At 49.4% G+C, this 14,982-nt stretch overlaps 1 protein-coding gene across 3 annotated transcripts in view; it reads left to right on the plus strand.

Moving 5' to 3' along the window:
* The window catches only part of FYB2 (FYN binding protein 2), a 109,225-nt gene that overhangs the window by 23,890 nt on the left and 70,353 nt on the right, over positions 1-14,982 (plus strand). For all 3 annotated transcript variants that reach the window (XM_063939288.1, XM_063939289.1, XM_063939290.1), the window contains exons 2-3: positions 920-1,574; positions 11,640-11,813. In XM_063939288.1, coding sequence (XP_063795358.1) covers positions 920-1,574; positions 11,640-11,813 — 829 coding nt within the window. The remainder of the gene's footprint in view (positions 1-919; positions 1,575-11,639; positions 11,814-14,982) is intronic.

Genomic DNA, 14,982 nt, shown 5'->3' on the forward strand with positions numbered 1-14,982 from the left:
GGAGAACACTACTAAATTACATTCTTATTACTGGTCCATAAAATTTCCACAAAAAGACTGCTGGGACGCTGTAAAGAAGAATGACCTTCACAGAATGGCCTGACAATTGCATAATTCATGCAGATGGCATGACTCTCTTCCCCATATATACACACCACCACCATCACACACACACACTCCGCAAACATGTGCAATAATAGCCCATAATAACTGTGAACAATAATCCATTCTGTTCTACAAGCCTCAAGTATGTTTCTAATAACAGTAAAAGCAAAACCAATGTTTAGTCAACAGCAACGAGGGCACGCAGGTGCCAATTTATAAATCGGTGGTGCCAGGGCTTGTGAGCAGAATTAGGAGGGTGCTGTGCAGTTGCAGCAGAACCTATCTATGGCACGGACGGCCTGACACGACACTGCAGTGAATCCTGCGGGTCCTAATTCATTATTATTCCCTTGTTTTGCACTTTTGTGGCATGCAGTCATCTAGCTGAAACAATATTGTTTCATTTATTGTCTATTCTCTGCTGTAGTATTATCACAGTGTTTTTGCACCCTGTGATTTCTCCAGCCTTGGCACTGGCTAGGCGTGCTGGTAGTTACAGTCCCACAACTGCTGGAGAGTCAGCCGTTACCTATCTCTGCAGAAGCAGGTAAGTACAATAGGACCTGTTATGTGTTTTTTTTATTTAATTAGTCCCTGAATTAGATTGCTTTTGTGTGCCTGTTGTAAGTAAATTAGATTGCCAGCTCTGTTGGGACGGGGATGTGCCTGGCCTCTATGATTGTACAGCTGCATGTAAAGGCTTTATATAAATCATGATGGTAATTGTGATGGGGAAGGGGGGGGGGGGGGGGGGGGGGGGTTGTAAGGAATTCTGCAGATATCACAGTTCTGTTTGTTTTCTATTGCACCTTAGGAAGAACCACTAGACTTTAAATCGCTTTGTGAAAAGTATACACATGCCAGCCGCTCTAGCACCCTGCCGGCAAACTATTCCAGACCCCAGCATGATCAGATCTCTGCAGCCAACATTTCCCATGTACGTTCCAATCCAGCGTTGCAGGGTGTCATCTCCGTTCTAGAGGGCCAAGTCAAGCCACCCATTGCAAAGAAGCCTGCTCTGCCAGTTGGTATTTCGGGTATTGCAAAGCCGTCGCTTGCACCGGCAAATAGGAGGCCTACAGACTTTCTCAGAGCCAAGTTATCAACAGAAAAGGAGTCCATGAAGTTAAATAAAATGTTCCGACAGACTTTGCATATTATGGACCACTCCAGGATGGAAGGGGATGGAAAGAGTGACAGTCGCCCACAAGTCTACAGACTGTCCTGTCCGAACATCCCTGAACCAAGGGCCCCCCAGCCTGCGGCTCCAGACTGCTATGAAGATGTGGACTCTGATTTTCTGACCAAGGCAGATCCTTCATTGGTTACTAATGACCTGATCAAATCTGCTAATAGCTCCCCATCAATGAGCAGTAAAACATGGAGGCCTGTGGAACACAATTATTCATTTCCGTCCCATAGCCTTTCTCCAACGAAAGCGAATGTCTCTCACAGTCACAAGCTGGATGGTAAGTGTTCTTTAACCTTTTAACTGATTATCTGTTTCATTAGATTTAAACAAAATGGGCCTGATGCGGTGTTGAAAGTAAATTAGGAAAAAATTGTGTCTATTTGCCGAAATGCAAAAGTATATGTACCTCCAGAATTTGTCCACCTCTCTTTGGGCACCTGGTTTGTTGCTTGTCTTCATTATCTGTGGCCACTTGCACCTGTTCTATACCAGGAGCAAATGAGCATTAAGATATCATTACGATACAGTACATTGCTTGAAACCGTCTTGGTTACTATCATTAAGACTTTGTTATCATACGTCTTACTACTGATCGATTTCCCCTGATGAAGTCTTTTCTAAGACGATACGTGAAGGAAGACACACTTCATCACTGCTGGGGACACCGCTGTCATTGAACTCGCACCCTGAATGGTGGGACTGAACCCCAATCTGAATCTGAACCCCAAGTTTTGATCTGGGTTGACACCTTGGAGAGAGTGCTAATGGTAGAACTTCAGAATTTATAAGAAATTGATCCCTATAATGAGAATTTACAACATTTTAATTTCTCTAACGTCCTAGTGGATGCTGGGACTCCGTCAGGACCATGGGGAATAGCGGGCTCCGCAGGAGACAGGGCACATCTAAATAAAGCTTTTAGGATCACATGGTGCGTACTGGCTCCTCCCCCTATGACCCTCCTCCAAGCCTCAGTTAGGTTTTTGTGCCCGTCCGAGAAGGGTGCAATCTAGGTGGCTCTCCTAAAGAGCTGCTTAGAAAAAGTTTTTTTAGGTTTAAATCTCAGTGAATCCTGCTGGCAACAGGATCACTGCATCGAGGGACTTAGGGGAGAGATTTCCAACTCACCTGCGTGCAGGATGGATTGGAGTCTTAGGCTACTGGACACTTAGCTCCAGAGGGAGTCGGAACACAGGTCCTCCTGGGGTTCGTCCCGGAGCCGCGCCGCCGATCCCCCTTACAGACGCTGAAGACGGAGGTCCGGAAAGCAGGCGGCAGAAGACTCCTCAGTCTTCATGAAGGTAGCGCACAGCACTGCAGCTGTGCGCCATTGTTGCTACACGTCTCACTGATTCAGTCACGGAGGGTGCAGGGAGCGCTGCTGGGGGCGCCCTGGGCAGCAATATTAAATACCTTTAGTGGCAAAATAAATACATCACATATAGCCATTAAGGCTATATGTATGTATTTAACCCAGGCCAGTTTTCTTAAAACCCGAGAGAAAAGCCAGCCGAAAAAGGGGCGGAGCTTATTCTCCTCAGCACTCAGCGCCATTTTCCTGCTCAACTCCGCTGGTGAGGAAGGCTCCCAGGACTCTCCCCTGCACTGCACTACAGAAACAGGGTAACAAAGAGAAGGGGGGCATAATTTGGCGATATTGATATATTAAAAGCGCTTATATCAAAAACAACACCTTCTAGGGTTGTTTATATACATTTATAGCGCTTTTGGTGTGTGCTGGCAAACTCTCCCTCTGTCTTCCCAAAGGGCTAAGAGGGTCCTGTCTTCGATTAGAGCATTCCCTGTGTGGCTGCTGTGTGTCGGTACGTGTGTGTCGACATGTATGAGGACGATGTTGGTGTGGAGGCAGAGCAATTGCCGGTAATGGTGATGTCACCCCCTAGGGAGTCGACACCGGAATGGATGGCTTTAGTTATGGAATTACGTGATAATGTTAGCACATTACAAAAGTCAGTTGACGAAATGAGACGGCCGGAAAACCAGTTAGTACCGGCTCAGGCGTCTCAGACACCGTCAGGGGCTGTAAAACGTCCCTTACCTCAGTCAGTCGACACGGGTACCGACACAGATGAATCTAGTGTCGACGGTGAAGAAACAAACGTATTTTCCAATAGGGCCACACGTTATATGATCACGGCAATGAAGGAGGCTTTGCAGATCTCTGATACTGCTGGTACCTCAAAAAGGGGTATTATGTGGGGGGTGAAAAAACTACCTGTAGCTTTTCCAGAATCAGAGGAATTGAATGACGTGTGTGACGAAGCGTGGGTTAACCCAGATAGAAAACTGCTAATTTCCAAGAAGTTATTGGCATTATACCCTTTCCCACCAGAGGTTAGGGCGCGCTGGGAAACACCCCCTAGGGTGGATAAGGCGCTCACACGTTTATCAAAGCAAGTGGCGTTGCCGTCTCCTGATACGGCCGCCCTCAAGGATCCAGCAGATAGGAGGCTGGAAACTACACTGAAGAGTATATACACACATACTGGTGTTATACTGCGACCGGCAGTAGCCTCAGCCTGGATGTGCAGTGCTGGGGTAGTGTGGTTGGATTCTCTGACTGAAAATATTGATACCCTGGATAGGGACAGTATTTTATTGACTCTAGAGCAATTAAAGGATGCTTTTCTTTATATGCGAGATGCTCAGAGGGATATTTGTACTCTAGCATCAAGAGTAAGCGCGATGTCCATATCTGCCAGAAGAAGTTTATGGACGCGACAGTGGTCAGGTGATGCGGATTCCAAAAGGCATATGGAAGTATTGCCATATAAAGGAGAGGAATTATTTGGGGTCGGTCTTTCGGACCTGGTGGCCACGGCAACTGCCGGCAAATCCACTTTTTTACCTCAGACCCCCTCCCAACAGAAAAAGACACCGTCTTTTCAGCCGCAGTCCTTTCGCTCCTATAAAAACAAGCGACCAAAAGGACAGTCTTATCTGCCGCGAGGCAGAGGAAAGGGTAAGAGAGGGCAGCAAGCAGCCCCTGCCCAGGACCAGAAGCCCGCCCCGGGTTCTACAAAGCCATCAGCATGACGCTGGGGCTTTACAAGCGGACTCAGGAGCGGTGGGGGGTCGACTCAAGATTTTCAGCAATCAGTGGGCTCGCTCACAAGTGGACCCGTGGATCCTGCAGATAATATCTCAGGGTTACATGTTGGAGTTCGAAAGGTCTCCCCCTCGCCGGTTCCTAAAGTCTGCTTTACCAACGTCTCCCTCAGAAAGGACGTCGGTTTTGGAAGCCATTCACAAGCTGTATTCTCAGCAGGTGATAGTCAAGGTACCCCTCCTACAACAGGGAAAGGGGTATTATTCCACACTATTTGTGGTACCGAAGCCGGACGGTTCGGTAAGACCTATTCTAAACCTGAAATCCTTGAACCTGTACATACAGAAATTCAAGTTCAAGATGGAGTCACTCAGAGCAGTGATAGCGAATCTGGAAGAAGGGGACTTCATGGTGTCCCTGGACATAAAAGATGCTTATCTGCATGTCCCAATTTACCCCTCACACCAAGGGTATCTCAGGTTCGTGATACAAGACTGTCATTATCAGTTTCAAACGCTGCCGTTTGGTTTGTCCACGGCCCCTCGGGTCTTTACCAAGGTAATGACCGAAATGATGGTTCTTCTACGAAGAAAAGGCGTATTAATTATCCCTTACTTGGACGATCTCCTGATAAGGGCAAAGTCCAGAGAACAGCTGGAAGTCGGTGTAGCACTAACCCAGGTAGTGCTTCAGCAACACGGGTGGATTCTGAATCTTCCAAAATCTCAATTGACCCCGACAACTCGTCTGCTGTTCCTGGGAATGATTCTGGACACGGTTCAGAAAAAGGTGTTTCTCCCGGAGGAGAAAGCAAGGGAGTTATCCGAACTTGTCAGGAACCTCCTAAAACCAGGAACTGTGTCAGTACATCAATGCACAAGAGTCCTGGGAAAGATGGTGGCTTCTTACGAAGCGATTCCATTCGGCAGATTCCATGCACGGACATTTCAGTGGGATCTGCTGGACAAATGGTCCGGATCGCATCTGCACATGCATCAGCGGATAACACTGTCACCAAGAACAAGGTTGTCTCTCCTGTGGTGGTTGCAGAGTGCCCATCTGTTAGAGGGCCGCAGATTCGGCATACAGGACTGGGTCCTGGTGACTACGGATGCCAGCCTACGAGGCTGGGGAGCAGTCACACAGGGAAGAAACTTCCAGGGCGTGTGGTCAAACCTGGAGACGTCCCTTCACATAAATATACTGGAGCTAAGAGCGATCTACAATGCTCTAAGCCTGGCAAAATCGCTGCTTCAGGGTCAGCCGGTGTTGATCCAGTCGGACAACATCACGGCAGTCGCCCACGTAAACCGACAAGGCGGCACGAGAAGCAGAAGAGCAATGACAGAAGCTGCAAGGATTCTGCGCTGGGCGGAGAATCATGTCATAGCACTGTCAGCAGTGTTCATCCCGGGAGTGGACAACTGGGAAGCAGACTTCCTCAGCAGACACGACCTTCACCCGGGAGAGTGGGGACTTCATCCAGAAGTCTTCCACATGATTGTGAACCGTTGGGAAAAACCAAAGGTGGACATGATGGCGTCTCGCCTCAACAAAAAATTGGACAGATATTGCGCCAGGTCAAGAGACCCTCAGGCAATAGCTGTGGACGCTCTGGTAACACCGTGGGTGTACCAGTCAGTGTATGTGTTCCCTCCTCTGCCTCTCATACCAAAGGTACTGAGAATTATACGGAAAAGAGGAGTAAGAACAATACTGGTGGCTCCGGACTGGCCAAGAAGAACTTGGTATCCGTAACTTCAAGAGATGCTCACGGAGGATCCGTGGCCTCTACCTCTAAGAAGGGATCTGCTTCAGCAGGGACCTTGTATGTTCCAAGACTTACCGCGTCTGCGTTTGACGGCATGGCGGTTGAACGCCGGATTCTAAAAGAAAAGGGCATTCCAGAGGAAGTTATTCCTACCTTGATTAAGGCTAGAAAGGAAGTGACTGTACAACATTATCACCGCATTTGGCGGAAATATGTTGCGTGGTGTGAGGCCAAGAAGGCTCCAACGGAAGAATTTCAATTGGGTCGATTCTTACATTTCCTGCAAGCAGGATTGTCTATGGGCCTAAAATTGGGGTCCATTAAAGTTCAAATTTCGGCCTTATCAATCTTCTTCCAGAAGGAATTGGCATCAGTGCCTGAAGTACAAACTTTTGTCAAAGGTGTACTACATATACAACCCCCAATAGTGCCTCCAGTGGCACCGTGGGATTTGAACGTAGTTTTGAATTTTCTCAAATCTCATTGGTTTGAGCCTCTAAAATCGGTAGATTTAAAATACCTTACATGGAAGGTAACCATGCTATTGGCCCTGGCTTCAGCCAGGAGAGTTTCAGAGTTGGCGGCTTTATCATACAAAAGCCCATATCTGATTTTCCATTCGGACAGGGCAGAACTGCGGACACGTCCTCATTTTCTCCCTAAGGTGGTTTCGGCTTTTCACTTGAACCAGCCTATTGTGGTGCCTGCGGCTACTAGCGACTTGGAGGACTCCAAGTTACTGGACGTTGTCAGAGCATTAAAAATATATATTTCAAGGACAGCTGGAGTCAGAAAATCTGACTCGTTGTTTATATTGTATGCACCCAACAAGATGGGTGCTCCTGCGTCTAAACAGACGATTGCACGTTGGATCTGTAGCACAATCCAACTTGCACATTCTGTGGCAGGCCTGCCACAGCCTAAATCTGTAAAGGCCCACTCCACAAGGAAAGTGGGCTCATCTTGGGCGGCTGCCCGAGGGGTCTCGGCATTACAACTTTGCCGAGCAGCTACGTGGTCAGGGGAGAACACGTTTGTAAAATTTTACAAATTTGATACTCTAGCTAAGGAGGACCTGGAGTTCTCTCATTCGGTGCTGCAGAGTCATCCGCACTCTCCCGCCCGTTTGGGAGCTTTGGTATAATCCCCATGGTCCTGACGGAGTCCCAGCATCCACTAGGACGTTAGAGAAAATAAGAATTTACTTACCGATAATTCTATTTCTCATAGTCCGTAGTGGATGCTGGGCGCCCATCCCAAGTGCGGATTGTCTGCAATACTTGTACATAGTTATTGTTACAAAGATCGGGTTATTACTATTGTTGTGAGCCATCTTTTCAGAGGCTACTTCGTTTTTTGTTATCATACTGTTAACTGGGTTCAGATCACAAGTTGTACGGTGTGATTGGTGTGGCTGGTATGAGTCTTACCCGGGATTCAAGATCCTTCCTTATTGTGTACGCTCGTCCGGGCACAGTACCTAACTGAGGCTTGGAGGAGGGTCATAGGGGGAGGAGCCAGTACGCACCATGTGATCCTAAAAGCTTTATTTAGATGTGCCCTGTCTCCTGCGGAGCCCGCTATTCCCCATGGTCCTGACGGAGTCCCAGCATCCACTACGGACTATGAGAAATAGAATTATCGGTAAGTAAATTCTTATTATCCTTACAAAGAACATTTTGTAGAAAGGAGAAGATCTCAGACTTTTTTGGGCGATATCCAATCAGCCACGGTAATTTACAGCAGTTAATGAATTTGCCAGGGGGCTATCCTATTAGCCTAGATGCTGGCGCTTCTCCCCGATGCCATCGCTTATCAGGGATTTTGTTTCGCCCGCATAAGATAGGTGAAACAAAATCTCCAAATAACTAAGCGTTTTCTCTGCAATAAAAACAGGTAATTTTTCTCCGGAAAAAGGGCTACAATTGGGTAGCCAGATAACGACCATCGGGCAAAAATCGGGAAAATAATAATAAAAAAAAAAATCCCCCCCTCCCCCCGACCTTTTGACATGTCGACCTTGATCATGTCCACCTAGAGACCCTGTCGACCTAGAGATCGGATCCCGAGGATCCACCTTTAATTCCATCATTGTAGAACACCACTTACGAGTAAGTGACGTGATTGCACTTTATTATAGTTTGATACTTGTGCGTCTATTTTTTTCCCCCATGTGCTAGTATTAGAATGTATATTGAGGTCATTGTGATTGGAGTACGTGTGAGGATTTCTTATTGACGTGAAGATGCAAAATGGTGATAAGTATGATGGTTATAACAGGTACAGAGGAAATGCCTGGAGGCTGATTCTGAGTTGGGGAAAAAAGCATTAAACATTATACCTGGTACCAACCATGTTACACAGCAAGGGAGACAAATACTTTTGTTATTCCTAGGTGCAGGGTAAATAATGGCTGCTTTTGCATGTAGCCGAAAATGCTTTGTTTACACTGCAATTCAGATTTGAGTTTGGACATGTTTCTCCTAATTGTAAGTCCTCTGACCTCACCCCGACCCCCAACTTTTTTTTTTTTTTTCTCTCTCCGGTACCTGTGAGGCCCAGTATTATAACATTACATTTCTGTCACTTAATCAGGGCAGGTTTGTCAAAGCTTTATTCCATCCAGTATGTTACTGCTGAGTAAGTAATATCATTGTTGTTTAGCCAAGGGGCCTACACCAATCTCCACTCCTCTGCTGGTGGTCCTATTTTGCAGTTATCAGGAGCAATAAGCAACTCAAGTGGGTGAAACTCCCAGCAGCTCCTGGAAGAGGATCCTTCTGTTATGACACTCGGATACACACAGGGATAAAAGCAAGTCTTTATGCATTTCTCAGGCTAATAGAGACTCTGTGGCTTATGCAGAAACCAGTCTGGAATGAAGCTTTGCTGTACCTGGCCAGTTTAATTGAAAGAAATGTATTATTCCAATATTGCTTCTTCATGTGAATTTCCTCTGCACTTGTTCTAACCATCCTATTTATCACAATTTTTACATTTTTGGAACTGCAGGGTCCCACAAGGGTCTATTCTCTACCCTCTGCTATTCTTGCCGTCCTTCTCTTCTATTGTGAGCGAATTTGCTTATTTGGTCTCAGGTTCTAGCACTGCATGGAAAAAAAGCCAGCTCTGCTTCTCCTCCACTAACCAACTGCCTCTCTGCTGTAGCACACTTGCTGCTTTGGTGTCATCCAATACTCTTCACGTCCAGTCTGCCTCCCAGTCCTGTTGCCCACCTTTAAAATATAGAATACACCCTTTCTCACCCAAAATGCTGACCAAAGCATTATTACCCCCCCCCCCCCCATATCCATCTCTCCCCATTTCAGAATATCCTAAAAAAGCATCCTCTCTTGAAACACCACATGCCCTGCCAATTCCCGCAATGCCCCCTATGGTCCTCCATACCCTATTATCCTTACTCATTCTTGCCTACACAGCCCTCAACAATATCCCCCCCCCCCCCCCTTCTACATCGTATATCTCATCCTGAAAATGTTTCCTCATAAACGTCAGAACCTGAACTTTTCTCTGACTCCCTCCCACCTACGGGACTTTTCCCGTTATGTTGCCCATGTATGGGATTTCCTATCACTCTTGCCTACAGTGGCGTAACTACCACCCCCGCAGCCACTGCGGAGGCGTAGGGCTGCGAGGGCAGCGCCAATGATTGCTGTTGTATGTGAGACTGTGAGTTCAGGAAGGAGCCGGAGAGCACAGTGCGCGCCTCTCCTGTGTCCCTCCTGGATCTCCGACGGCGGCGGGTCTGTGAAGTGCGGTTCGTGAGCCAATCAGGAGGCGCAGCTGCCGGTGCGCGAGCTCTTGATTGGCTCACGAACCGGCACTTAATTTAACAGACATGCCGCCGGAGACACAGGAAGGACACAGGAGAGGAGCGCAGTGTGCCCTCCGGCTCCTTCTCGGACCCACTGACTGTACCCTCCTTCCTGGATGGCACAGCAGCTGGGGGAGGGTGTGTACCTGGCACTGGGGGACATATTTGGCACTGGAGATATGTGTAGCTAGCACTGGGAGAGGAATATGGGGCACTGAGGGCATATGTGAATCTGGTACTATGGGGGCATATGGGTCACTGTGGGCATATGTGTTTCTGGCACTAGAGGGGGATATTATTATCTGGCACTGTGGGGGAATATCTGGCACTGGGAGCACAGCCCTAGCAACAAGCATTACCCCTGGTAACGAGCACAACACCCAGCTCATGAAATCCCTGACACCAATCATTACCTCCTAGCAACGAGCATGACACCCAGTGCATGAAACCCCTGGCAAGGAGCTTGACACCCAGCACTGGGAGCACAGCCCTAGCAACAAGCATTACCCCTGGTAACAAGCATAATAACACCTAGCGCATGAAACCCCTGGCAGCGAGCATGACGGCCTGAGCATGAAAACCCCTGGCACCATGCATGGAACCAAGGCATTAGTGTGTGGTATACTTTATCACAGGCATTGTGGTGTGTGCTATAATGTCTCAGGGGCATTGCAGTTTGTGGCATAATGTATAACGGGCATTGTGATGAATGGCATAATGTGTCACAGGCGTTATGGTGTGTGGCATAATGTGTTGGGCATTACGGTGTGTGGCATATGTGTAATGGGCATTATTGTGTGTGGCATAATGTCTAAGGGCCATTGAAGTATGTGGCATAATATATACTGGGCATTACTATAAGGAGGGAAAATGACAAATAATGTAAGGGGCATGAATCGGGATTATTTTTCTTTTCCTGTGGTGGCCAACGTCTGTACGTGCAGGTTGCAAAACTGGGGTATAAGGTGGTCTTCTCCTGCAATGCCATGCCCCTTAATGCAAAGGCACACCCATTTCAGAAAGGCCACACCCCCTTTTTGCGGCATGCAGATTCATCACATTACTAGTGGCAATTATGGGAAAGGGGCACCAGAGAATGTTTTGGCTTGGGGAGAAAAATGTCAAGCCACTGCTTGACTAGACTCAACCTTCAGACCTTTCAACATCTCTGAAAGCCCCATTTTCACCAGAGGTTCTCCTCCTCCTGTACCTACATCACACTGGTAAACGCTTGCTTGTCATGATCACCACCCCGAGTTCCATTCACACCCATTGTCTGATATGAGCCCATTTCCTACTAAATTGTATTACTCTTATGACCCTCCTTACCATTTTATGTATTGCAGCTATATTTACCGTGGTTCACTTGTATGCTCCCCTTTGTGTCACTGTACAAACCAACCATCTCCGCCCTCCACTCTGTCCTGCCCCACCCCCCTCTCTGCAGTACTGAAACTTGTTTCTCCGTCCAGAACTCTCCCCACTGCACTGTCCACCTCACCTCGGCCCCCTGCACACATATATTGCAATAGAAAAATAAGGCAGTTTGTATCTCCTAGAAACCCTGTAGACCACTTCAAATGCATTGCTTACATGTCTCATGTAGTGACTGACCTGTGTATTGGATGAACAATCTACGCATGGTTGATGGACAATTGTATTGTAGGTGGAGATGACAAACAGAAACCATATTGTGTGAGTAAGACACCTAAGTTGAAATCTCTTCCATCAATCGAATCTCTGGGACCACCACCACCCAAAGACCCCAGACCCCCAAATGTGGATCTTAGTGCATTTCTGACTGGGTCACAGCAGGATAGGACAGAGAACGTCCGTGAAGGTAAGTGCAGACCTGGAATAGTACACAAGTCCATTGGACAACTAAATTTCCGTCTTTGGAAAACCCTCCGGGGGAAAAAGAATTCAGGATACTTCTACCATTGAGGGTGTGCAAGATGAAAATGGGGTACATGTCATTATAAAGTATAGTATATAGTATACAGTATTTACACTTTGCAAACACACTTCCTGTATTTTAGCCTTTCTGTTCTCCTAAAGTCCTGCTCAGTTAATGCAGAATGCAGGGGGTCAACAAATGAATGAGATGAGAAATAATCGGTTATACAGAAGCTGGTCAGTTGAGAGGAATAGGATGGAGAGAGGTCAAGAGGTGGTTTGTTTAGGAAAGGAGATTGGGAAGATGCTGGTGGAAGGAGATTGGATGACTGGTGATCTTAGAGGCAGGGTAGGTGCACGGTTCCTAGGCAAAGCTCTCAGGTCTACTATTCCTCCTCCCACCGGTACTCCCATCCTAGCTCTACAAGTTTATGCCATACGGCACAAGATGCTTGGTACAAATGAGACGCTCCGTCACAATAGCACTAAATATTGTGTTTTGGTCACCTCATAGATCCAAAACCTTACATCACTGCATTGTATTCTGCTCCATACTACTTTTACTGTTTTAGAATCTTGGATGGCTGATACATTTGCCGAGCCCTCACCACATCATACTGGGCTACACCTAAATACTGGGATCTACTAACATTGCGTTTAAGTGCAAATTTTAGATTGGACCACAGCAGCCAAGAGCCAACACATCCCCAGCTACCCGTGTCTCTTGAACTGGACAAGTAAAAGGCCATTTCTTATGGTGCAGATAATCTATGATCTATCTTGCTCACTGGACCCCCCCCCCCCCCCTGACATATCAGACTCATTGCATTAAGTATTTGTCCATAGACCGAAGCACGTTCAGAGTTTATCATACACTAGGTGCTTCATCGCGCCCTACGGGCGCTCTTCACACCGTCGCTAGGGGCTACGCCCCCTTTAGCCTTGCATGCCTTTCTGGGGTTCAATATTTGTATTATATGGAGTATTACCTGATCCTTTGTTAGTGGTTAAATATTGCACAATGAAAGGGCGTGCGATGGTGAAGGAGGCGCAGCCCCTTCGATGGTGTGAACGGCACCTGCAGGGCACGATGTACAGAATGTAGCGGGTGCGGGGGGGACTGCGGATGGGGGAGGGTGTCTGTAAATGCTGCGGGTGGAGGGGGGGCGGAAGCGGGGCGGCCCGGATGGGGAAGGGTCGGGAGGTGCTGTGGGTGGGGGAGGGGCAGAGGAGTGGGGGCCGCAGATGGGGGAGGGGTCCGGAGGCACTGCAGGTGGGAGAGGGGCAGGAGTGCCACGGGTGGGAGAGGGGCAGGTGTGGGGATGTTGCGGATGGGTGAAGGGTTCCGCAGGTGCTGTGGGATGGGAAGGGGCGGGGGTGCCTGGGGGTGGGGTAGGGGTCCGCAGGTGCCGTGTGTAGGGGAGAATTAGGTACGGGTGGTGCAGATGATGGGGAAGGAGGTCCGGAGGTGCTGCAGGTGGTGGTGGAGGGGTGGGTGAGGGGGGGACCGCGGATGGAGGAGGGTGTCTGCAGATGCTGCGGGTGGAGGGGGGGCAGGTGTGGGGGGAGACATATATGGGGGGTGGATGGTGGAGGGGGTCTGGAGGTGCTGTGGGTGGTGAAGGGGCGGAGGAAAGTGAGCCACGGGTGGTGTAGGGGGTCTGGAGGCTCAGCGTGTGGGGGAGGGGTAGGTGCGGAGGTGTGGTGCATTGGGGACGGGTCTGGAAGTGCTGCAGGTGCTGTACCTGCCAAAAAGGTAGTTGGAGGGTATGCAGTAACAGGGCCAGGACAGGGGTGACAGAGTCAGAACAGGGGTGACGAGGCCAGGACAGGGGTGATAGGGCCAGGACTGAAATGACAGGGACAGGATAGGGGTGACAGGGCCAGGGTAGGGGCGGCAGGACCAGGACAGGGTTGACAGGGCCAGTATAGGGTTGACAGGGCAAGCACCGGGATGACAGGGCCAGAATAGGGGTAACAGGGCCAGCATAAGGGTGACAGGGCCAGGATAACGGTGACAGGGCAAGGTAAGGGGTGACAGGGCCAGTATAGGGTTGACAGGGCAAGCACAGGGATGACAGGGCCAGGATAAGGGTGACAGAGCCAGGATAAGGGTGACAGGGCCAGGATAAGAGTGACAGGGCAAGGCCAGGGGTGACGGGTACATGACAGAACACAGGGCACGGGAGAGATTGGTATTAGGGACAGAACAGTGGTGACAGAAAGATGTGTCTTACCGAAATCACTGCTGCTGACTGCTGCTGTTCCACTCCAACCTGTTTGGATCTGCTGCTGGTGGAGACTTGGCATGGCTGACTCTCTCAGGCTAGAGTCCTGCTTCCTCTGCCCGTCTGCATCCCTCCCCCCCTCCTCAGTCACACACCGCAGACCTCGCGCAGCTGCCGGGCACTGTGGTAAGGGGAGACTGGGAGTGACTGGTTAGCTCCCAGGAGACGCTGCGGCTGGAGGGAGGAGGGGGTCGGAGCCTGCAAGCAGCTGGGACTTCTGCAGCGCTGCCCGCCGGCTAAATTGTGTGAAAGAGCTGGGTGCACCTCATTGCGGGCAGAAGCGCTGCAGCTAGCGGTGGGGTTGCCGGGGCTGGAGATAACATAGGCGGTACGGAACCTGCACAGCGGCAGGTGCCCCACAAAACTGCAGCTAAGAAACGTGGAGTGTGCCAGAAAGTGCCGCTCCTCAGCGCCAGAGAGACCCTGCTGAGTGTCCTGATGTGGGGGGCTCAAGCACACAGTGAGCCGGTGCCCGTCTGTCTGTACGGCATACCCCCTCACACCCCCCCATACCTCCCAACTGTCCTGATTTTCGCGGGACAGTCCCATTTTTTTTGTGGTCTGTCCCGCTGTCCCACCCGCGGGTCGCAGTGTCCCGTGGTGGAGGGTGGGGGGGGGGGGGCAGTTGTAAAGCTCCTGTACCCGCTGTTCTGCTTAGCAGAGCAGCGGTGAATAGTGGAGACAGAGGGAGAGGGGGCATCAGGGGGTACGGATTAAAGGGGGGTTCCAGCAGCAGAGCTGAATTAAGGGGGGGGGGGCAGGGGGTACGTACTGTTGGACCCACAGTTTTAGGTGGCCCCCCGGCTGGAGTAGCTCTGTCCCAGC

Source organism: Pseudophryne corroboree, chromosome 9, assembly GCF_028390025.1.
Source record: "Pseudophryne corroboree isolate aPseCor3 chromosome 9, aPseCor3.hap2, whole genome shotgun sequence".
In the NCBI taxonomy this organism is placed as follows: domain Eukaryota; kingdom Metazoa; phylum Chordata; class Amphibia; order Anura; family Myobatrachidae; genus Pseudophryne; species Pseudophryne corroboree.